The sequence below is a fragment of the Crinia signifera genome, chromosome 2 (assembly GCF_055691185.1).
Source record: "Crinia signifera chromosome 2, ASM5569118v1, whole genome shotgun sequence".
NCBI classification, from domain to species: Eukaryota; Metazoa; Chordata; class Amphibia; order Anura; family Myobatrachidae; genus Crinia; species Crinia signifera.
In genome coordinates, this window is record NC_139218.1 from 242,129,469 (window position 1) to 242,154,977 (window position 25,509).

At 42.1% G+C, this 25,509-nt stretch overlaps 1 protein-coding gene across 3 annotated transcripts in view; it reads right to left on the bottom strand.

The window, feature by feature from the left end:
* Positions 1 to 25,509, bottom strand: part of GTF2I (general transcription factor IIi) — a 78,524-nt gene that overhangs the window by 29,801 nt on the left and 23,214 nt on the right. For 2 of the 3 annotated variants that reach the window (XM_083174107.1, XM_083174106.1), the window contains exons 9-17: positions 24,415 to 24,492; positions 13,333 to 13,386; positions 10,669 to 10,725; positions 8,735 to 8,839; positions 6,805 to 6,870; positions 5,133 to 5,316; positions 1,866 to 1,924; positions 1,632 to 1,703; positions 514 to 697 (exon numbers count right to left, since the gene is read on the bottom strand). In XM_083174107.1, the coding sequence (XP_083030233.1) occupies positions 514 to 697; positions 1,632 to 1,703; positions 1,866 to 1,924; positions 5,133 to 5,316; positions 6,805 to 6,870; positions 8,735 to 8,839; positions 10,669 to 10,725; positions 13,333 to 13,386; positions 24,415 to 24,492 (859 nt within the window). Of the gene's footprint in view, positions 1 to 513; positions 698 to 1,631; positions 1,704 to 1,865; positions 1,925 to 5,132; positions 5,317 to 6,804; positions 6,871 to 8,734; positions 8,841 to 10,668; positions 10,726 to 13,332; positions 13,387 to 24,414; positions 24,493 to 25,509 lie in introns of all 3 variants that reach the window. The other variant, XM_083174108.1, reaches the window with a different exon arrangement.

Consider the following 25,509-nt stretch of genomic DNA (forward strand, 5'->3'; position numbering starts at 1 on the left):
GGGATGACAGGAACATTTTAAATGGTGCAAAGAGTAAACTGGGAGCCAGCACAGCCCCCAGTGCCAGATAACCCTTCCCAGTGCCAAAATGGAGAGGGGTAGCCAGAGAAAAGGCTCTGACACAATGGGGATGATGAGGCATGCTGTAGGAGAAATAAAAAACTGAGCCTGGATGGGGGGAGGGCTTAGAAAGGTGCAGGGTTTCACTTATCAATAGGTTAACTATTTAGGGTGAGATGTAATAAGCCTTGAAAAGTGGTAAAATGGAGAGTGATAAACCACCAACCAATCAGCTTTTGTCATTTTTCAAACACAGCATGTGACATGGCAGTGAGGAGCTGATTGGCTGGTGGTTTGTCATTCTCCATTTTATCACTTTTCAAGCTTAGCACATCTCTCCCATCGGGTCTACTCGTCAGCCTCCAGTCTAAACCCACAGAGTTCCTCAGACATTAACTTAATATCATGAGACCGGTAATATGGTAAATAACGACCATCAAATAAAACACTTACCTTTTAATTACAAATTTTATCCGGTTGCCAACTTGAATAATCTTTTCCAGCCTCGGAATTCCATACCAGGATGGACTTCTAAAAGGGATGTTGTCAGGCAAACCCTCAACGTACATATCTGTTGGGTTAGCCTCAAATTTCTGGTAAGGCACAGCCAGGGGCTCTGTTTTTCCCAAAGCTTCAGCTGCAAACAGACATTAAAATATACCGAAGTATAAGCACAAGGATTAAAGTGCAAAGTTAAGTCATTAATCAATTTCCACCTCACTAATATCTCAATACATAAATGTTGCTGGAAGAAACAGAATAAAATCTAGCAATCACACATTGCCCTCATACATCTTTGCCTCATTTATGCTGAACAACCCTTCTTGGTGCGCCAAGGTGTGTGAGAATCTTCTAGCGTGGGTTGTCTTTTTGCTTCTTTTTTTTTTTTTTTGACAATGTGACTATGACCCACAAGGAGACTTTGCTGGCTAATTTGTGTGCATGGGAGTATCTGAATCTGAACAAAGGGCCTAATTCAGCTTAGGTTGTAGTTTTGCAAGCTGCAGGTCATGTTGGGAAGCCTGCCTCGCACTCCATGGCCTGCCCTGCAATGTGCCTACACAGTGAAGTGTTTGAACAACACCGGCTCCCGGGCTGTGCAGACAGACACAGGCCAGCTGTGTTTGGGGTCACAGTGGCTCTGTATGACATAATGTGATGCCGATGCCACCGCCGCACTGGTCCATCGCTGTCCGTGAATGTTCCTGACGCATCGGTGCTGCCCCTGTCAACACTTAAACTGAACGCAGATTCACAAAAATCGCAGGGGCTTGTTGAATTGGCCCCAAAGTTATACAATGAAGCAGCCACATCTTTTTTTTACAATACAAGTTTTGTTCTGCTCCATAGACAGACTCAATCACACACAATATGTGTGTCACATTTCAAACTAAATCAGCACAGTTTCCTTGTGCGCCCCAGTCATTACTCTTAAGATGCATTTCCGGCATGTATGCGTGACTCACTCACACCAGGCATCTCGGCCTGGCTTATTGTGGCTAGATGTAGAAGGACTCATCTGTATATGAATAAAACATATCACTTATTTGGGCACAAACAAAAACACTTACCAAACTTTTTACTAAACAGCTGATCAACAATTTTTCTTAATTTTGTTATTCTTGCATACCACTCTTCTTTCACTGAAAATAAGAACACAAGAAATACTGTAGATCAGAACATCCAGAAATTACAATGTTATTGTACACTGTTTTAAAAATGAACATAACAGTATTAAATAGATGAATAAAGATGTAATTTCATGCAAAACATGAGAGCATGACATAGAAATTAAGTCCAATTACCTCCTGAATTTGTTTTCTCTGTGGTTATAGCTTCTATTGTAGTGTTCAATAGTTCAGGTCTATAAAATGTGATATTAACATTAATATAATTGAAGACATTTGCAGCTAAGATACACACCTAAAGTAATATAAACATAAAGAATGTTAAAATAAATCATTACATAGTCAACGGATATACCTGGGCACCAATACAGTTTGACTCAACCGTGTTTCACAGTAGATTGACTAGATGGGTTCAATATGATTTCCCGACGGACATTTGACCGTCAGTTATTATACAGACACCCATTGACCAACAGTCAAAAATCCGACGCGGTCAATATGCTGACATAATGAATGTCAGTATATTGACCGCGTCTGATTTTTGACATGTTCAATTGACCGATATGGTCAAAACACCAACACTTAACATGCCGACATGTGTTTCTATGGTTTTTTTTGTGTCTTTGTGTAGTTTGACATGGCTTGCTGCGCTCAGCACACTATTGTATTCCACTGGGAAATGAAAAAGTTTGTTTGGGCAAAAATTGCTCGAAAACTCATGTCAACATGTTAAACTGTCAGCGTTTTAAATGTTGGTATTTTGAAAATTTGGGGGGGCCGGATTTTAGACAGTGTTGGTAATTTGACTGTTGGTCAATGTGTGTTGTATAATGACCATTGGTCAAACATCCGTCGGTAAATTGACTGCATCCCGTCTAAATTACATATGAGGTTAGAGAAGATAAAAAAAAAGGAAGTATAGACATACAGTAGGCTATAAAAAAAGCAAGGAAACCTTAACAAGATTGTTACATACAGATTAATGAGCTTCTAAAGTACTAAATTATGCATCTGATGTATGTAGTCTTCGCAATTAAGAGCAACACCTATGTAATGTAGTAAAATGTATTTTCCTACATCTCACTACTGTTTGGATATGGGCAACTCTGTAACACACCACAAGGCTAGATTTAGTAAAGCTCAGAGAGAGATAATACCGAGAGAGATAATGTATCAACCAATTCACTCCAAACTGAAGTTATAGGCTGCGTTTGAAAAATTATAGGAGCCGATTGGTTGGTACCTTGGGCAGATCCAAAACAAAATGACAGGGGATCATTTTTATATATAAAAAAATAAATGGTACTGCCTGAGATCAAAGTATTTGTACTATATTTTTTATCATATAGCATGGAAACTTTTGGACAGTACTTTGTGTGCAAGAAATCTTTGCAGTGCTTCTGAAGTCTGAATAAGTGATAGAGGGAATTTGGCTCTTTCATATCTGGGCGTCCTCATGTTTACAGATGGAATTTCAGGACATGTAGCATTTTCCTATCAATATGTGGAAAACATTATCTTTTATGTGGTCACAAAGTTTGAAAGTGAGGACTCCGTATTTCTATACATATAGGGTGGGAGAAAGATGGACTTTCCACCAAATGAATTAATGGTACTTGTTTCCTAGCACGGCCACAACGATCTTAATCGCGGTCATCGGGGGTAAAATCGGGGCCATCGCGGCCGCTAAAAAATCGGGTGCGATGGGCCAGACGCGATGCCCGCGATTTCCCCATAGAGAACAATGTTAAATGCCTCAATTTACCCGCGATGACCACGATTTCCCAAAGGAAACAATGTGAAATGGCTCAATTTAGCCAAATTATCATAGGAACAATAGTAAATGGGCCAAAAACACCCCTGAACATTGAAATGTCCCCCCAAAAGTAGTTGACGCCACCCCGCCATCAACGTGAACCCGAAGCGTGGCGAGCACAGCGAGCCCGCGAGGGGCGGCGGTACGCGTCCTCCGACCTTTTCATGCCCTACTATCCACTAGGGCGTGGAGTGAGAATAGAATAGTGTGGCGAGCGCAGCGAGCCACCGAGCCCGAAGCGTGGTGAGCCCCGCGAGGGGACGCGGATACCTTCACAGTTATACGCGTCCCCTCGCGGGCTTCCCAGGTGTCCATGGCGACGCGGACACCTGGGAAGCCCGCGAAGTGACGCGTTTACCTGTGAAGGTATCCGCGTCCGCTCGCCACACTTCGGGCTCGGTGGCTCGCTGCGCTCGCCACACTATTCTATTCTCACTCCACGCCCTAGTGGATAGTAGGGCATGAAAAGGTCGGAGGACGCGTACCGCTGCCCCTCGCGGGCTTGCTGCGCTCGCCACGCTTCGGGTTCACGTTGATGGCGGGGTGGCGTCAACTACTTTTGGGGGGGACATTTCAATGTTCAGGGGTGTTTTTGGCCCATTTACTATTGTTCCTATGCTGATTTGGGTAAATTGATCCATTTAACATTGTTTCCTATGGGAAATCGTGGTCATCGCGGGTAAATTGAAGCATTTAACATTGTTCCCTATGGGGAAATCGGGGGCATCGCGTCTGGACCATTTAAGCATTTTTAGGTGCACACGACGCGGCCGACCCGATTTTTCACTGTTTTCAATGCATTTCAATGGAAAAATCGGAGGCATCGCGTCGGTCGCGTCGCAGGCCACTCAAATTACCCCCGATGGCCAAGATTTGTGGCCGTGCTAGGAAACAAGTACCAAATTAATTTTCTTTCTTTACAGTTTCTAACTCTCTCTCTGCACATTACATTTCTCAGGGGTTCAAGTGTGTGTGTGTGTGTGTGTGTGTGTGTGTGTGTGTGTGTGTGAGAGGGGGGGGGGGGGGTGTTCCACCTCCCGTAATGGTGAGATGGAACTAGTTTAACCTCCACCCAGTCCCTGCACTGTATTTCTAACAGAAAAGCCGGGGTCCTACCGGTGGTCCTGGCTCTGTCTAATGGGAGTTAGGTGGCAGAGACAAATTAGTTCCACCACCTCTCCTTTATCACTTTACCCCACCTGCAATGCAACATGGTTTTGAACATTTTAGAAAAAATTTACTTTGCGATCAAGTATGAATTAGTCCCGACGAGTGCAATTGCAAAGGAACCTTTACACATGCGCAGTGTGATCACAGCACATGCACAGCCTGCCGATAATCACATCAGGACAGGGTACAACTATACCTAAAATAAGGTTGGACAAACATTTATTGGCTAAAAAACATCCAGGGGTACAAATAAGAACAACAATCTGTCTTTAAAATATCAGTATTCACTACATAAACAAGGGTTAAGCTAATAAACCAAGGTTGAACTAGATGGACGCAAGTCTTTTTTCAGCCTTAACTACTTTGTAACTATGCATTAGGAAATTCATTAATGGCATCTACTGCTGTAGGCTGAAATTAATCAGCTCCTAAAAAAGACATTAAATCACATAACATACTTTTTGATGACATATCGTATCCTTTCCCGTGCTAGCAGTATCCTTTCAAGGCGTGGAATTCCATAAGTTGATGGTCTCCTGAATGGGATTCCTTCTGGCAGTCCTTCAACATACAGGTCATCTGAATTTGACTGGAAAAGGTGATATGGAATGGATACTGGACAACTGACGTTTATGGCTTCAGCTTTTAAAAGAATACATAAAACATAATGTTCACCAACAAACATAGATAACCTTACATTGTACATTTGCCATGTTAAAATAAAGAAATACTTTGGTGGAATTCATTTTGAAAGCAAAAAAGAGCACATTGGTAAAACCCTGTTGCACTGCAGGTGGGGCAGATATAAACTGTGCAGAGAGATTTAGATCTGAAATCTAAATGCATATTTGAATGAGCAATTGCGTAGCTTCCATTTTTATGCTTCAGTTTAGAAAGGCATTGGTGGGGCCTGCATTTGGAGAGCCTGTAGTGCCACAAGGAGGATCTAGGAGGAATTTGCACCATCTGTAGTGCAACATGGTTTATTTATGATCTAATATGCTCTTATTTTCTTTTCTCCACAGAATGATGCCCATTGACTCATTAAAGTAATACCCCTTTAACACCGGCCACCTGGCAATTGCCTGGCATTTTTGAATGCCGCGTCATTTTGCCAGGTGCAGCCTGACCTCAATTCACACCACCCACAAATTACCGGGTTAAAGCTTTTCAACCCTAGAATTTGCTGAAAACCCAGGGTTTTTCTTTGGTGTGAAGGGTCGACATGGGTCTTAAATCCCGGCACTCTGATCATGGTCAAAAGTAGGGTCGGAGTGCTGGGATTTAAGACCCGTGTTGACCCTTTCACATCAAAGAAAAAACACGGGTTTTTCAGCAAATTCCCGGGTCGAAAATCTTTAACCCGGTAAATTTGCTTCTGGTGTGGAAGGGGTATAAGTCTCAAGTTATAAATTACACATTTCTTTTATGGACATTTTATACTGTAGATTATATTGTTCCCTTCTGTATCTGGTGTAACCTCACATCACTTTTGTTAAAGTGCCCATACACGGAGCAATGAACTCCATACTTTCTGTACTAGATTGCATTGTATCTAGTACAAAAAGCATGCGATGTGCTATAGCAGCGTGCATTTGTACTAGATACAATGTAATCTAGTACTAAAAGTAAAGGCTGCACAGACTTTATGTGCTGTGCAATGTGATGGGAGCGGGAGGTGGGCATCACATCGCACCCTAAAAATGCACCATGTATGGGCACCTTTGTTCAGATGCTAGACTTCCCCTCACCTCTGATGTCAGAGATATTCTCCATACAATTCTTCTTTTCTTCATTATTTTGTACATTTTCAAGTGTCAACTCTTATATTTTAATTATGTTTTTAATATATTTTTGACTCATGAGAGCATCTATTCCCTCACCTATCAACTATGCAAGCTTTGATTAGGTGTCTTTTGTCTTAGTGTGTTCAGTGATCAATGTTCTGCATAGAGAACGATGACTGGACTGCAGGTAAATTAATACAAATCCCCAACAGGCAAAACATTCGACAAGTACAATATTAAATAACATTATGAACTAGTCAATATTGTTATTATTAACAAGTCCTCTTCTTTATATCATATTTCTAGGGAGTAAAAAAAATTGAGAGCAATTTATTCAACGTACCATACTTTCTTTCAAACAATTCTTCCACCTGCTTTCTTAGCTCAGTAATTCTTGCATTCCACTTGTCTGGGGAGAAAAAAAAAATCTGAACTTGAACTCACACAATAACTAGCTGTTACCACTAACGAGCACTGGTGCTGCAAGGGGGTAAATAGCGGCTATTAGCCACCTGGGCCTGGGCTTGAAGGAGGGGCCTCGAAGGGAAACAAGGAAAATTAGCACACACACAATAAGCAATTACCATGGCTTTGTTTCTTGTTTTGTATTTAATTTTTTTAGTTTTCCATTTTAATTTTTACATTTAGAATGGAGTACAGAAAAGAAAAAGGTGAAAAAAAGTGAAATCTCCCCCCAAATCTCCATCATTGTTAGTGTGTGAATATCCCATGTACTGGCAGGAACAATCTAACTGTGCTCCAGGGAAACATCCTCTGATAACAAACCCCCTGGAGTGAACTTAAGACACAAGGGGCTGGGGGGGGTCATTCTAATTGAGACTCAGCAAACTGCGAAGCTCACAGCTTACCGAGTCCCCGTGATGCCGCCCTGGCAAATACCCCCCCACCACCACCATTTCCCCTCGCAACCATGCAAGGGGATGTGTTGCCAAGACACACACCATTTCATGTGCCTGCAGCAGGAGAAATCATTCGATGGTCGCCAACCATCTAATGATTTCCCCTGCCTTCACAAATATAGCTCAGTCTCAACTGACTTCTATTTGCGGCCACCGGGACGAAGACAGTGCTGACGTCATATGATGTCAGCCAACAGGCACCGGCCCAACGACACGCTGGGCGTTTCAATGTCCCAGCGCCGCCACCACCCCCATCCCCACTGCGAACGGCCCGGCGATAGTGTAAATCGCGAGTCTGTTCACAGACAGACTTTGCACATGCGCAGAAATATGTATGCTCAAACCCCCACCAACTGGGCAGGGGCCAAATTCAGTTCACTAGGTGTGAAACAGAATCGTCCTCTAGATGTAATGTGATTTTTTTTTTTTGGTTCAAAATCCGCAAAAATCTTTACCGAAAAGCGCATATGTAATAGTGTCAGATTTGCGGTAAAAATCGTACGTTTTGACCCCCAAAAAAAAAACTTCAAAAGTTGCATCCAAATGTTTTCTGTAAGGGTGAGGTCTAAACATTACTAAAAATCGCAAAAGAAAAATAGGTCTGCTTCTGGCAGGCGAGTTTGCCAGAAGCATGCACAGATCAGTAAGGTCATAGTTATAGTTTGTGTAGAAAAATAAAGTAGAAAATTGGCTGGTTCACATCGTAGGAATCCATGTCCTATGGTGAGAATGGCTCAGACTCCCATGTTAATAACATGGAAGTCCTCATATGTGTCCTCATAGTGCTGTTGCTTAAGTTGCATCGCATAGCCTTTCTCGGCATGCTAGAACGTTCTAGCTGATAATGTGCATTTTATTTGCATAAATAAAAAATCTGGGAGTAACTGAACAACATTGTCAGCTTATACTGATCAAAATGATGAACAAACTTTGTATACAGTGGTGGAGGTTGTGGGCTCAGGTGCAAAAATATAATTTGGGCCCCCTCCTCCACCCCAAGCCAAATTTCACAATATGCAACATGGCAGTGGGTGAGAGGGAGAGGCAGAGGCTGAAGGGAGAGGCAAGGGGAGGCAGAGGGTGACAGGGAAAAACAATGGTAATTCCGCTGCTGTTTGTATATCTGTGTGTGGATCGGTGTAAGAAGAGCTCCGATGCAAGTTCCATGGTGATTTATCTGCGACTGTGTATGTGTTAAAAACTAATTCCTGGGAATTAAAGTCACAGTGTAATGTCTCTAGTATGCTGTACGTGGTGTCCCACTGCATACAGACATTAGGTGTAAGAGGACACATCTGTATGCATCTCTCACAGCACATGTAACTCTAATTCTTAGGATTCTGACAATCTTACCAAAATTAAATTCCCGTGTTTTCCTCTTGCATTGAATTAACTGATCATTAACTGGTAGGGTTTCTATGCTTTTCTGCTTCTTATAAGGTGGCACATATTCATCATCTAAAAAGAGGATAGGACATAAAGGGGTTAACACAAGATACTATGATAGTTTGCAAAAGCTTAGAAATCAGAATATAACTACAATATAAATGTATTGGTGATGGAAGTTCCATACTTACTACTCTCCCAGAATAATTGTGACACTGAAGAATGTAAGGAATGTAGGGCCTGATTCTGGTTGGATAAGTAAGCTGTGAAGATCGCAGCTTACCGAGCACCAGAGCAGCCGCCCGTCTGCCGGTTCCCCTCATTAACATGGGAGGGGATGTGTAACAAAAACACATCCCCTCGCAAGTCTCCGCAGCAGGAGAAACCATTCGATAATCGCTGACCATCAAATTATTTCTCCTGCCTTTGCAAATAAGAGTCAGTGGAAACAAACTTTTATTTGCAAGCGCCGGGATGAAAACGGGGCGGGCAGGTGACGTTCTGTGAAGTCAGCTGCCTGCCCGTCAGGCATTGGCCATCCGCATACTCATGGGAACACCCAAAGTTTTCATAGGAACACCCGTGAAACACTAGGCGTTTTCATTGGAGATTTCCGTACCTGCCGCCGTCCACCCCCTGCAAGTCGGTGAAGCCATTTGCAAAGGGGAGCTACACATGTGCATAATAGACAATGCGCATGCACAATCCCAAAAACATTGGGGCGGGGACGAACTCACATTATCGCGCGTAGATTAAAATTACCACCTTAATGTACTTCTACCAGCTCCCTGGATAGAGGACAATACTAAACACATCCTGCACTTTCCAGCCAAGTCGGCGGAGATGACACAATAGGACTATGAATCCCACCATCTCAGTCCAGCATAACACAATGCAATGCTGCTTCACAGCACAATAGACAGCACCATTCCCGTCCCTCCTGCCTGGATCTAACATTCCCTGGATCTCCAGGAGAGCAGATCAGAGAAGTGGGAAAGTATGAGGTAACATGAATAATTATTTGTACTAGCGAGCATTATTCAGGTCGCCATGTACTTTACTTCTCTGATACCCTATACAGTTAACAACCTGTTAGACGTACAATTTTGATATTGCAATCATTGTTCTTATCCAGTATGTGTTTATTGTACAATACATTATTTATTTATTAACTGTGCCCCAGTGGAGCTTGCAATCTATCTTCCCTACCACGTGTATACAGACAGACAGACATTCTAGGGTTAATTCTTGTTGGTAGCCAATTAGCCTACCAGTATATTTTTGAATTATGGGAGGAAACCGGAGCACCCAGAGGAAACCCACGCAAGTACGGGGAGAATATACAAACTCTGCACAGTTAGAGCCATGGTGGGAATCTAACCCATGACCTCAGTGCTGTGAGGCAGTAATGCTTTTTAATACATATAGAAGATACTCTTCTGTATTAAAAGCAGCATGGTAAAGTTTACAGCATGTGTTTGAGTATACTTGATTGTGCCATTTGAGTATACTTTCTGATGCTCCTGTATAGCGTAAGTACTAAGACAAAAGTATATTTGGTTTGTCATAAACAAAGTCCAACATATAAAGAAATGTACAGATAACATGTTTTCATTCTAAAAATACAGGTACCAATAATTAGCAATTACAAGATAACATTTTGTCAGGAAACATTCAATTAGAGCCATTAAATGTTCCACGAGTACTGTAGCTGGAATTCTCCCGGACAAACCAGTTTCCCAATTGTCTAATAATGCTGCCAAAATTGTGTTTCTCCTAAAGAATTCAAAATATTTTTTTGTGACATTCCTCATGCCCACCTAATTATTTTTACACACAACAGCAATAGCAATGTTAGAATTGTATACAGACATTGGGCCTTTAGTCAAAACGTTTCTTACCACACTGAGTTCCAGTACACTGTTTGGAAGCGGTGTCACTGCCTTGTACCAAAGACCCTGTAAGTAAATATACAGGTTACTGCCCCAACCTTGAAAACTTGCATAGATCACTAAATTTAAAGTGCCTATAAATAAAATATATTTATAAAAATCGGTACTTGTGTAGTTTCACGGTGGCAGCTTACGCTAACGTTTGAAGCTACGCTATTAGCGTAGCCCAACAGCTGCCTTACTTGTGTAATTTCACGGCAGCAGCCTAAGCTACGTTATTAAACTACACAAGTGTTGTCGGGAACTGCATCTCTGTCCCGGCAAGCCTAGTCAGCGCCTCTCTCACACCGCCGGTGCCAGCATGATCCCCTCTCTTTGGCGGAGAGGGGATCATGCTGGCGCCGGCGGAGAGGCGCTCCATCTTTTTGAGAGGAAGGAGCATCTCAGACGCACCTGCAATGAGACGCTCCTGCGTCTCAGTAGATATTGCGGCAAGGTACAGCAACCCTGCTGACAGGGTTAGGGGTTCTGTAGCGTGTGCATCACCTGTCCAAAGAGGGGGTGCAGACACAAGTGCATCTTGGTACTCTTTACCTAGCACGGCGCCCATCGCGGGCATCGCATGCACTAAAAAACGGGTGCGACGTGATGCCCGCGATTTCCCATAGGGAACAATGTTAAAAGTGTGATTGGACGCAATTTTACTGTTCAATGCCTCAATGCCCGCGATTTTTCCATAGGAAACAATGTTAAATGGGCCACAGAGCCCAAATAGTCCCCCTGAAGTCTGAAATGGCCCCCACAATTGTTAACGCCACCCCACGATCAACGTGAACCCGAAGCGTGGCGAGCGCAGCGAGCCCGCGAGGGGCGGCGGTACGCGTCCTCCGACCTTTTCATACCCCCACTATCCACGTCGGCGTGGAGTTGAGAATAGAATAGTGTGGCGAGCGCAGCGAGCCACCGAGCCCGAAGCGTGGCGAGCGCAGCGAGCCCCGCGAGGGGACGCGGATACCTTCACAGGTAAACGCGTCCCTTCGCGGGCTTCACAGGTATCCGCGTGCGCTCGCCACGCTTCGGGCTCGGTGGCTCGCTGCGCTCATTCACAATGATGGAGGCATCTGGCAGTGCTCCATGTTACATACTGGCAAATGCCTCCTTTTCAAATCCCCACGATCCACGCCAGCCCGAAGCTTGGCTCGACACGCTTCGGGCTGGCGTGGATGGTGGGGGTGTTTCAGGAACACATGCCATATCATACATCTGAGACAGTAATGACGACATGTGTTAACTGGTAACTGGTTTTAGTTAATAATAAAGAAGAAGAATGAAGGAAATTATCAAATGACAATACAATGAAAAAGACGAAGAATAAAGACAAACAAATTAAGAAAGTAATTCCTCAGAAACTGCATTTGCACAAACAGCATGAGAAGTCGATCCACTTGTCTCTGCCTCTGCCCCGTTGCCTTTTTCAGCCTGGAGGAGCAGGGTTAGCGCATGGAGGATACGCTGGAACAGGTTTTCGGCACCAAGAGTCTTTCTCCATACAAACTCCTGTAAGTAGGAGTCTAGCTGATGGCGCGCAATGCCCCTTTGGCGTTTATTGCGCCACTTGCAGGATCCCCAAAGCCGCTCGATGTTCTGGATGTGAACCCCAGTTTTCGGATCCACGAAGTTGTACCGGTGGTTCACCCGAGCGTGGTGGTACCCTGCTAGCTCCAGCTGCTCTGTCTTGTAGGCATGCCAGCAATCCGAGAAGATGGTCGTCCCCGGTTCGATGTGCCAGGGACGCTATGCTAACTACGTACTGCCTACGCTGGTCGCGGGAACTACGTACTGCCTACACTGACTACGCTGGTCGGTTGGGATCATTTGGTCTACAGCATGATGGTCGACAGTTATTAGGTCGACACGGGAAAAGGTCGACATGGGTCTAGGTCGAAAGGTCATTAGTTCGACAATGTCTAGGTCGGCAGTCAAAAGGTCGACATGGGGTTTTTCACCGTTTTTTTTACCTGAATGTCAACACAGTTGACATGGACACAGTTTAAAGTGCACCGCTGCGCTCGGCACACTATATTATTCTCCCTGTCGGCATATGTTGGCTCAAAAAACAGTGAAAAACTCGATGTCGACCTTTTGACTGTCGACCTAGACACTGTGGACCTAATGACCTTTTGACCTAGACCCATGTCAACCTTTTCCCATGTCGACCATAATGCTGTAGACCAAATGAGCACATCCCCGCTGATTGCAGGAACCCGATGCCTATTCTGAAAGAGACGGTACGCTAACTACGTAGCTGCCGCTGTGAAACTACACAAGTACCTTAAAATCTATTTTAAAGTAATTTATTTAGGGGTGTCTAGAACTGGGAGCATGTCTATCAAATCAATGTCCGTTTAATTATTAACAATTGCAACCTCTGTGGCCATAGATTAATATATTTATATTATATAAACTAATCACCCAAACTCCAGCATCCATATATGCCCCTAGAATGCTCACCCTCTTCCTTCCCTATCCCCTATATGCAGAGCACAGCAAAGCAAGTAAAAACATGTAGCTTAGAGGTGCAGGATCAGTTCCCTCCAAGTAATAAGTAGCTGAAGGGCTATATACATAGAAATTAATGGTTAAGGCTATGAATCACACATTTTATTTCCTAACCTCCGTTATGGTCCATCTCTATTTCCACATTGGAATCCTCTCCATAAGCAAGTCCTTTAAACATGACAAAAAAAAAAAAAGAATGGTTTAGTAATATATTACTGTAAGTCTACATTAGTGATGTTCAGGAAAATATTGTACTGAAAGACTGCTGAGGTTCTAGAATATTTAAGCTGGGTACACATTGGAGCAATGTCGGCACAATATACCATTTTGTTAAGACATCGCTCAATGTGTACAGGTGATTGCGGTCTCTCCTGGAAAGGGTCATGTTGTGAGGTGTGCGAATGCCTGTTACTCTAGCAGTGATGGCTAACCTTGACACTCCAGCTGTTGTTGAACTACACATCCCTTCATTCCCTGCATCAGTTTTAGCATGGCCAAATAGTAAAACTGTAGCAGGGCATGCTGGGATCTGTAGTTCAACAACAGCTGGAATGTAACTGGAATGTAAACAACTAAAGATTCAAGAGGAAGCATAAGAAGGGAGTCATGTGAATGGTAGCCAGTTCTGTATCCATGTCATGAATCAAGCCAGCACAGTACACTTAGTTACAGCTAAATATAAATGCGCAGCTTTGAACTAAACCAAGAATTCTCAAACATAACCCAGGATCACATTTTCCAGGTTACCGATTTAAAGGTCCACAGGTGGACTTAATTATTTCTCTTGCGATTCTGTGAGATCTGGAAACCATGAGCTTTTTGGAGTCCTACAGACTGAGTTTGAAAACCATTGAACTAACCCAATCTAACCCAAAACTAACACAACAGAAGAAATTGAAGGAAAACATGTGACTGTCCTATATAGATTGGGATTACAGTAAAAAATATGCATCAATAGTACTTTTTAGAATCCACTATTTTCCGCAGTATTTACAGAACAATTAGGAATTCCAATCCCCAAATCATTTTTAAGTTAATGAGTAAAAGAGCAATGGGGATAATAAAATAATTACATTTATAAATATATTTTTATTTATAACAAAACAGTAATGCAGTTTTTGTTTAGATGCTTGTCCTAGTCTGCTTTCCTAATGCTATCTACTACTTCCCTCATACTCCCATGCCCTCCCCGCTAGCCATACCCCCTGCAGGATCATCAATGCTATCCAGTTCCCTTCACACCTTGTCCTCCATGTATCAGTCCCCTTCCTGTTTATCTCTTCGATTTTGCTTTGTCTATCAAACTCCCCATCATATGAATTCACCCATTCATATACTCTCTGCTATCCCTCCCCTATGGTAATCCTCACTTCCTCCTTGCTTTCCTCCACTGCAGTCCTTTCCTTTCACTTACCCTAGTCAAGCAGTAGGAATGATGGTCAGAAGAGGAGGTCTACCACTGTCCCATTCTCAATGACAGGTGTGTTGTCCAGTCCTCGTTGAGGCCCAGCTGCAGAAGAGGTGGATTACATTTTACAGCGGCTCTCAGTCACTGATAGGCTGAGGTCGGTTGATAAGGTTACCACATAGCATGCTCCCATCATAATCGATACATCCACTGCATCACATGGACTGAAAGAGGACGTCTTCTACAGCGGGTGCCCAGCAGAGGATCGGACAATGCGCCCATTAACAAGAATGGAAGCACCTAATCTGGCTCCTCAACCACCTGCCCCAGGCCTGTCCCCATTGTGTTAGGAATTTACTGGGAATAATAGTAATATTCTACAATCTTTCCATGCTGGTCAGTGGCTCATCTTCCCCACACAGCACATGCTCCTGACTCGTTTACTATGCTCTGCTGTGCGCAATATTACAGCATCTTGCACAAATTACACTTTTATCCAGATTTTCTCTTTGAACAATTTCAGTAATTTGTAAGATTATTTTATTGCCAATTGCTGAAAGGCAGTATATGATCACTTTATATATGCAGGGGCTGTAACCCAAATGATTACCTATTAGAACTCTTATCAGTACCAAATCGTACAGTTTAATAAATTCTTATACAAAACTACTGACCGAGTATTATTCTCATTTTTTTTTTTTTTTTTTTTAGAATGACATCAATGTGAGCTTTATTTGTTCTTTCACTTTCAAAATTCACAGTAGCCTATTTATCAATGCGTTTTAGCTATTTAAAACTCATTTAGAATTATAATTTGTGCTCTGGCCAATCAGCTCCCAAATGTATATTTTTTTTTAACAAATGACAGGAGCTGATTGGCTGGAGCCCCATTTATCATACACAATAAGTTTTAAATAGCAAAAACATGTTGATAAATGGGCTCTGTAGTTTCAGAAATGTTATGGTGTGGTGTATTGTATTGGAAGGCAACACAGCATATACTGCATTTTGGTCTATGTAATCTTCACACTAATCTAATCAGAACGGCTACTAACATTTGAATTGAAGCAGGATAAACCAACAACCTTTCATCACCTACAGCTCCACACAGGAGGCCATTAATCTATAACTGGAACTGTGTGCGTCTGTTTTAGAAACAAATGGGTTGAATTCAAAGTCCATTCACATAATAGGAGAATAATGCACAATGTAAAATGCAATTGTATTTTTTGCAGTGGAGATTTTTTACAGAAGGCACCAAGAATGAATAACAGACAGACATTGAGGTGTTCCTACAATATGCAGTGCCAAGACAGTGCTTCTGTACAATGCATCAATGTACATAACACTGTAAGTTCCAATGCAAAAACAACATTAACAAAAAAATAAAAAGTTAGGTATTGCCTTCCTTTTCTACATGAAGACAGACATTGGAAAATGTTTAATATACAGACTGAGGGGAAGTATAAGGTTATCATTTGGCAAAATCACCAGGTCACATAATTGTATCCAAAAAATGAGCCTAAATGAACAGTGTGTGAGAAAGCACTATGTAAGCCCTGCTGTCTTGGAGTAGGGGCCTCTGTGTGTGTATAGGTGGCAGCAGGAGTTGATGCTTGAGACTAGTAGCTGCGAACACTGTAATTCCACATTATTTACAAACACCAGTTTTAGAACCAAACTACTGCCATACAACAAGTACTAGTTATAGGACATACAAAATAATATTCAACAATGTGGGCAATTCAATTAGTTGTTGGGTAAACCACAGGGTAAAACCCCCACAGGCTCACAGGTTTAAGTGCCCTGAGCTATCAATAACTGCCCACGGTAAGCACGTAAATAGCCTCGAGGGTGAACATACCGGCGCTGGTTGGGATGTTACCACAGGCAGGGGGGGTAATGGGCCCCATACATCAGCAATCACAATTTATGGATTTCCAGATACAGGAATATTTTGGCCAGATAAATGGATTTTACAATCTATCTGACTTTGCCCACACATTACAGATTTATTTCAGTGATCGGCAGATTTTTCCATCTTCATATCTGGAAATTGCCCAATCGATTGCTGTTCATAATGTAAATAGATGAAGAAGACGAATTGGGAATGCCCACACATATAAAAAAGATCTGCAGATAATACCAGATTATTAAACATGTTTAAAAACCTGATTAAGCAATCGATTGGCGATTTTGATTGGGATTGCCAAAAGGGGGAGCCCACACATCTAAAATTGTGGCAATCATCTCCATATCTGAAAATTGTCACAATTAATTGCTGATGTATGGGGCCCTTAACTGTATACCTCCTGCACTTAACCAGGGAGCTATGCTTTACCACACATTACCAAGGAAAGTAATAGAATATCGCTGAGCATTTAATCTGAAAGGTAAAACCCTGTGGTAAGCCTGGTGGCTAACTGAGTCACCACTAAAGAGTCTAAAAAAAAAAGTGACAAGTGTAAATGAAGATTTGGATTTTTGAGGCAAGATGTATCTGCAGCCTGCTAATGAGCAGATAACTTATGTTTGCCATAATTATACTACAAAAAACATATAGATTATATAAAATGGACTGTACATTTACACTTCCAGACCATCAATTGTCAAGTATCACTAAGCAGGTTAAAATAATTTAAAATTATATAGAGGGCTTACAATAGAGGGCTTACTGTGTGTTGTCTACTTTAATCACTAGAAGCAAAAGGGGTACATTTACTAAGATAAAAGTTCTATTTTAGATGGGATGTTGCTATGGGCTACATGAGCTAATCAGAATCTACTACTTTATTCTTTAGCACCTTCTAGAAGAAGCAACATCCCATTCCTACTAAATTTCCCCCAAAGTTATTAAAACTAGTAGGGAGACATTTTCTAAGTGCTGGCAAGAATTACATTTATGGGAAATGATATACTCCTAGTTCCATACACGTAGGCCCTGATTCAGGCCTGATAGCACTGTTGCGAATTTGCATGGCCAGTGTTTAGACGCCACCCTGCTAGAGTGTAAGCCCGCCTTGCAAATTAATGTGATCACTGTGCGAATGGATATATACAGCTCAGGTTTGCCTACTTTTAAAGTCTCCTCTCCGGGAGAAGCTCGGAGAGGAGACGGTCAGCAGCACTTCGGGGGGCGAGTCCTGATGTAGACATCATCAAGCCCCGCCCTCCAGTACTGCAAATCCCGCATTTTTCATCTTTAGCCCCACCCCCTCCCCCGAAAAGCCGCAAATTGCGGGAAATTAACAATGTCATGGGGGAGATCACAATAGACTCACCATCTAATGAATCTTACACTGGGCACAAGTCATTGAATAAGCCGCGTAGCCTTGGACTTACTTGGCGGTGCAATGGAGAAAGGCCTGGAGCAGAGGTTTTTTTAAAAGCGGCAATCATATACATTGCAAAACCAGTTTGATTTTGAAATGTAAATGATTGCCGCTTTAAAAAACTGGAGATTTCTTACCAAATCTCTCACTTTCTGAATCTCTCATCCTATTACATTTCACCCAATGTGCGTACTGTTATCTCTACACCAATGATCAGAAATATCCTCCAATGCATATTACAAAAGACTGTTGACTGATTCCTTTTTAACAAGTTTGCTCAAATCTTTATTTGTAGGCGGTTCTTTAATTGCAACCACATAATTATGGAAGAGATAACAAAAAATAGAAACCGAATACAAGGAACACACGCTCACTACAAGCTGGCAATTCATGTACATTTTATTATTAATTTACATAGAATCAGCATTGAGTGAGGAATCTAAATTAGCTGGATAGACAACAGACCGCAATTATAAACAGCTGAAAGAGTAATACTAAAGTAATTGACAAAGGCACAATAAACAAGCTCACAAGACCAGGGAGTATTAAAGTTAGACATTTAAAAACTATATATCTGTTACAGTGCACAATGGGGGTGATTCAGGTTGGCTTTCAAAGCACATTTGGGTTTCTAATGGAGAAACCATGTGCAATGCAGGTGGGGCAGAAGTAGCATGTGCAGAGAGTGTTATATTTGGGTGCGTTATTTTGTTTCTGTGCATGGTATATTCTGTCTGCAATAAAGATATCAGTTTGAACACACCCACCCAAATCTAATGGTGTGTACACACTGTACTTTTTGCCTTCCGATATTGACGATATAGTCAACATCGGATCGGAATCGGATGCAGATCGCAAGGGTTTTAACCCTTGCGATTCCGATGCGCGTTCACGTATCGCAAGGCAAAAAGTCTTGTCTGCCATGACTATATAGTGCAGATCTGCACTATAGTCAGACTTGTATGCAAATCGGATGTGCATTCAGATACTATCCACGATTCGATCTGATCGGATCGTGGATAGTATCTTAAGGCACATCTGACCGTGTGTACACACCATAACTCTCTGCACATCAGCCCCACTTGTAGTGCAGCATTGCTTTGTCCATTAACAAACCAAATGTGCTTTGTGAGCCAACCTGAATGACCCCCTATATGTAGAGAATAAAAACCACAGTAAAATGATCTAGAAGAAGAACATAAAAAAAGGCATCCCACTTGAGATGTAAGAATCACACATACACATGTAAGCCAATCTATAATTCCTAGTCATTATACAGGTACCATAAATAGTTCCAACAGTTAACAGATAGTATGTGAATACAATATTTTCACACTTACCTATATTAAAATACATTTCATATCACAATAAAAGCAGAAGGGGCTTCCAATTTAAGAGGGATTAAAACACTGCTTTACCTGATTTTCAAAATGTTATTTTCACACACAGGAATAAAGGTAACCAAAAGACACTGGGAGCACAGAGGGAAATAGCTGCCAACTGTTCAGTTATTCAAAGATTTATAAATACAAAGTCATAGACTTAGGGTGCCCACACACTGGAAAGATCTGTGATCATAAGATGTGCGCATAAATTAGCCTTCAAATCTTTAGCCTGTCCTGGACAAAAGATTTCAGGGAAGCGCATATCTTTACCAAAGATCCCGTGTGCGTTCCTATGGATCTTTTGTTAAATCTTCTGATCTTTCATGCAGCACGTAAGATCAGAAGATTTAGCAAAAGATCCACGAGAGCGTGCATCGGACCAAAATCGGCCGAGTTTCGACCGATTATCGGGAAACATCGGACGATATATCGGCCTATTTATCGGAAATCGGCCAAAAAATCGTTCTAGTGGGTGGGCACCTTAACTCATGGATATATCGGTTTACAAATCATTGGATTTAAAGCAAGCAGCTTTCTTTTCTTTCCATTATAAGTAGCAACTGATGAAAGAGAAGAGGCACAGTGACTGGTTTGGTTGAATCTGGTTTCGGAGATATGCTGCCTCTTGTCGGATTTGGCTTCATTTGCAGAATAACATAAATCATTGCAGACCTTGTCACCATTAGTGGTGATGTGAGACAGATCAAGAAGGTTATGTAATGAGTCAAATCCAAAAGCTTTTGCGCTGGAAGGGACCTGAGCGATTCCATGAGGAGATGTGCTGAAAAACATACTCTGCATGTCCTGCTGTGCATTTGGTCTAGAACACTGGTTAATATTCTGTTGTGTATCTGAACTAGAAATCTTTACAGTCTGGTGTTGTGCATTTGATCTGGAACATTCCAATGTATTTGCATTTACTGAAGCCAAATCCATCCCCTGCATCTTCTGGAGAAGGAGTTTGGTGGCGCTGAGATTTGTGATACGACGGTCTGTACGAATGCCAGCTCTCTGGACCATGGTTTTTAATATAGTCTCAATAGAATGAATGCCTAGAGCTTGGTTTTTGTACCACTGTGGATCTAGCTGCTGTAAGCTGGGTTTCCAGTTTATTGCCAAATAAAATGGGGCATTAGGCTCCTGCATTTTTGGAGGTCTGTGGTGAGTAAATATTTTGAAGTTCATTACCGGACACCTTTCTGGATTTCCAGGGCTAGCGAATGCTCTAGGTCGGTTTTTAAATTCACACTGTCCGTCAACTACGTGGTTATTTAGTGGACTCTCCTTGTCATACTGAAGGAACTCATTGCCATGGTCATCTCTAGATAGAATGATATCCCCCCACCGTAGATGCCTCATTTCTAAATTGCCTCTTATTCCAAAATAAATGCAATTATTTAGCCACATTGTATTCTGCAAAGAATAAGCATTATTTGGCCCCAGCTGTTTAGTGACATACAGCTGGTGGATCAGCTCGTCTGTTAACTCATCCGATGCATGCTGCCTGCACCCTTTTCCTTTTGTCTTCAGTTCCCTCTGTTTCAATTTCAAAGCATCCCTTGTCGGTTTAAAGATGACATCAGTAGACATACTTGCTGGATAGTTTACTTGCTTAAGATAACGCTCAGTGCTCTGAAAAATTGACCTAAGTGTTAATGGCTCATATTCGCTGTTGTCTTTCTTCTTGACATTAAGCAAGTAGTGTGACATCAGGTGACTGAGCTCCCCTGGTGGGATGTCATAAATAAGCCTCACTTCATTAAAGTTCATAGAAAAGTAGGCCTGTAGGTTGTGGATGTCGCACATGGTTTTCCTCAGAGTGTTCTTGTTTTCTGTTCGCTGCAGAAATGATTGCATATCTTCAGAAAACATAAAGCCAATATTATTGCTTGTAGCAGCGCTGGTGCCAGGATTTATGGATTGCTCTTCAGATTCTTCCCCAGAGGAGATATCTGTAAAATATCCATCAGCCTCCAAGATGTCCGTGTTCTGTAGAAATTCTTCTAGTAGAGAGTTAATGTGTAATATTTACTATATATACACACATCCCTCTACAACAGTTTGTTTACACACATGCCTTCACTTACTACAAATGTCCCCTATAAAGTGGTGAGCTTAGTATTACGCTTATAATGCAACAGTGAGTTCTGATCACCCTCTATCAGCTATCCAATGCTGCAGGCGAGGGGGTTTGTATGGTGAGGGTGGCTTTTCCTCGCCCTTACACAGCTAGGTTTGCTGCAGATGCCTCGTCATTTTAATGGTCACACTCACCGGTTCCACATCACCTCAAGGAAGTGATTGAATACACTGACGGAGAGTTATCGCCACTTCTCGCCGTCGATAACTCACTGTCAAGGCATTGAATAATCCTAATTCTGTTCTGGATTAGATTTGATAATTTTGTCCAATATAGATTTTTTTGCGCATGGCCTATATAGTTATTTACAATTAGAACATTATTGCAAAGCTTTGTACACGGGTCTATGTAAAACTAAAGCCACCACCAACACAGATGTGTCACAAGGTCACAAAGTTGTTTTAATCTGAAACAAATGTCAATCTGCAGAAGCATCAATGCAATTTAAGCATTGTATACCAGAAAAAAAGAAAATCTTATGGGTGCTGGATGATGACTCAACAGTCAAGATTCTGATGATCAGTATACCAACATCGGAATCCCAACAGTTCAAATGCCTGAAAGTTGGGATCCCGACTGACAGGGACTATTCTCCCTCGTGGGGGTCCACGACCCCCACAGGGGCAGAATATAACCTCGCAAGCGTAGCGAGCCACCGAGCCCGCAAGGTGTTTCTTTGTACTCGCCCCCGTCGGAGTACCGGCAGTCAGGAGTCCAATGTTGATATACTGACTGTTGGAATCCCAAATGTTGGGACGTCATACAACACCCAATCTTGCCAGTAGAACAACTAAAATAATAGAGCAAATCAGATAGACATGCTTCCAGCCAACCTGCAAATTGCCCCTTGCTGGGAGATAAAGCAGATGTATGCAATCCCACCAATAAAATAATCAGGCATTTTATGCGATTTTGTTTTGCACTCATAAGGGTGTCAGAGTTTATTAACGAACATAAAAGATAAATGATAGTATCTCACAGTGCACAAATAAAGCTGCCAATGTCCAATAATGAAAGAATTGTGTACAATTGCACTAAACAAATAATAATACAGCATCTGCACGTATTTCTCATTTGTGTCCGCTGCCTCTATATTATGTAGAGATAACCTCAAAGATAAAAAAAGAAAAAAGGGGTGGCGTACTACACTTCATGAATCATATTCCATATATGTGAGGGTTAGAGAATGACAAGACAAGCAATTCACCATCATCAACTAACTAGGAAATAACTGGGTCACCCACTAACCTACTCTGTACGCTATAGAACCTTTTTCACATTCCTATGAAACTTGAACACTGTTGAAAGTTAAAACTTGACTTGATGGGGGAGTTTTCTGATTGAAAGAGGAGGAAGAAGTTTTCATGTTTATCCAATTCTCACACACATTTCACTCAACCTGGGGCTGTAAGCGCTTTGGTTAGTGGGTGACCATATTGAATCGGAATCGGTACATCTGTCAGACCACACTTAGGTCTACAGTCATTAGGTCGACCCCACTAGGTCGACTGGCAGGAAGGTCGACCTGACTTAAGGTCGACATGGGCCAAGGTCGACACGACTTAAGGTCGAATTTGCATAAAGGTCGACATGAGGAAGGTCGACTGGTCATGGGTTTTTCACTGTTTTTTGCCTTGAATGTCGACATGGACACAGTTGGCAATGAGAATCGGACCCTCGCATTGCTTCGGGCACGGTGGCTCGCTTCGCTCGCCACAGCTTTAATAACCTCCTCCACGCCCTAGTGGATGGTAGGGCATGAAATACCGCCTGTCGGCACATGTCGGCTCAAAAAAAAAACAGTGAAAAACCCATGTCGACCTTATGACCAGTCGACCTTCCTCATGTCGACCTTTATGCAAATTCGACCTTAAGTCATGTCGACCTTGGCCCATGTCGATTTTAAGTCAGGTCGACCTTCCTGCCAGTCGACCTAGTAGGGTCGAACTAATGACTGTAGACCTAAGTTCATTCTAATAGATGACCGCTTCCCATTGAATCCTTGCCAGGGTGAATTGTTGGGCCTGTCATTCGCAAGCTCTCATAAATATGGACCCTGAACTGTAATATACCACCCCTTCTTTCTGTGTTTATTACCTTTGAGGTTAACTCTATGCAATACACAGACAGATGAGGGAAGAGCTATTTAATTATATGTTTAGAGCTTTGCATACATTTTGTGGTATTGATCCAAAGGGTTTTAACTTGACATTGGGATGTAATATATTATCATTGAATCCTGTTACAGAAGAATAACCTGTGTCCTTTAATTCAGATCTTCTTATTTAAGAAATTGTATTTCCTGAGTGTTTGATAATAATGTGTTACATAATGAGAGCTTACAAAAAAATCACTTATGCTAATTTTTATATTACTAGGAATTTGCATAATGCGTTGTCTGAATACATACAATATTCTGATCATTGTGAATGCAGAGGTAGCAATGTGATCAGTAGCTTAGCCTGAGGGTGTGCAGGGGGAGTGATTAAACCCCCTACTGAAACTGGTTCGGGGAGCTCTCATCAGAACAAAAGGGCATGTGGAGGGGTCTGATGGCATATAAGGGACACTTGGAGGGGTCTGATGGCATATAAGTGATATGTGGCAGATCTGATGGCCTTATAAAGGAGGCATGTGGGAAAGGATGCCTATTCTACCCATAAATGCTCCCCCTCAAGCCAAATTCTTCTTTGGTCTTGGTGATTCTATGGTCACAAACTTGACTGCAATCTCAGTGGAAATACTGCTGCTATTTTTCAGCCACACTAAATTATGACAATTGCACTGTAAATTGCTTGTTATGGCACATGGATTCACGGACTCCTATAGAATACAAAGCTTTTGTACTGATCTATATTATACAGCTATTATACAGATCATATTGATGTATAATGAGTTCATATCAGGAATTTTAAAAATAATAATCATTACCTTGGAAATTACATTTATAGTAATCCTCATCTTCAGCCTCTTCTTTTATTGTCACTTTGGTTAGTGCAAATGAAGTGTCTGCAATTACAAATGTTATGGTCATTATTTGTTTTTATATTAAATAGTGAATTTATAGCTACTTATGAATGACTTGAAATTGCAAAATATACAGCAATTAATTGGGCCAATTCCCCGTTCTGCAGAATACTGGGTCGGATGATTGGCAAAATGAAACATGCTGAACAATCCAGAATTGGCAAGTTGGGGTATCATAAAAAAATCACTGATCATGGGAGATCAGACTGATATTCGGGAATCAGGCAGGGCCATGTTACGCAAGGGCAATGCATTGCTTTGCCTAGGGTCCACCACACCATTAAGATGGCCCTGGAATCAGGGATTCAAATATTAGATATTAGGGCAGAAATAAAACAGAATATTAAACATAATATAATATAAGTATAATAAATTATTTGTAGAGTATAAGTAAATACATTTGTTGTTGTTAGGAAAATCTACAGAAACAAAGAATGCATTCTGTTTAAAAATCATAAACCTATTCATAAAAATTGTATTTCTTTTACTATTTTTATCTAATTTCATTGTTATAACGCTAGAAAGGACAATACACAAAATAAAAGCCCTATTAACCCCTTCCCGACATTTGACGTATATATACGTCATGGCCGGGATGTACTTCCCGACACATGACGTATATATACGTCATGACTTTAAACTGTCCCCGCGTCTATAGACGTGGGGACAGAGGGACGATGTCTGCTGTCCCTGACAGCAGACATGTCCCTGCATGCCCAGGGGGGGCTGCGATGCCGCCCCCCCGTCGGCGATCGCTGTGATTGGCTGTTCAGTGTGAACAGCCATTCACAGCGTTTTCCTGTGTTACCGGCGAATCAGACGCTCAGTAACACAGGTGTCAATCACCGCCGGGCGTCAGGGGGCATGAGGGGGTCATCGGTGACGACGCCACCTCACCCCACCTGCCCCCAAGGCTGTGATTGGTCCGTGGGACCCACGGACCAATCACAGCCAAGGCGCGTGATTTAAACTAACGGTGAGTGCACTGCAGACGCCATT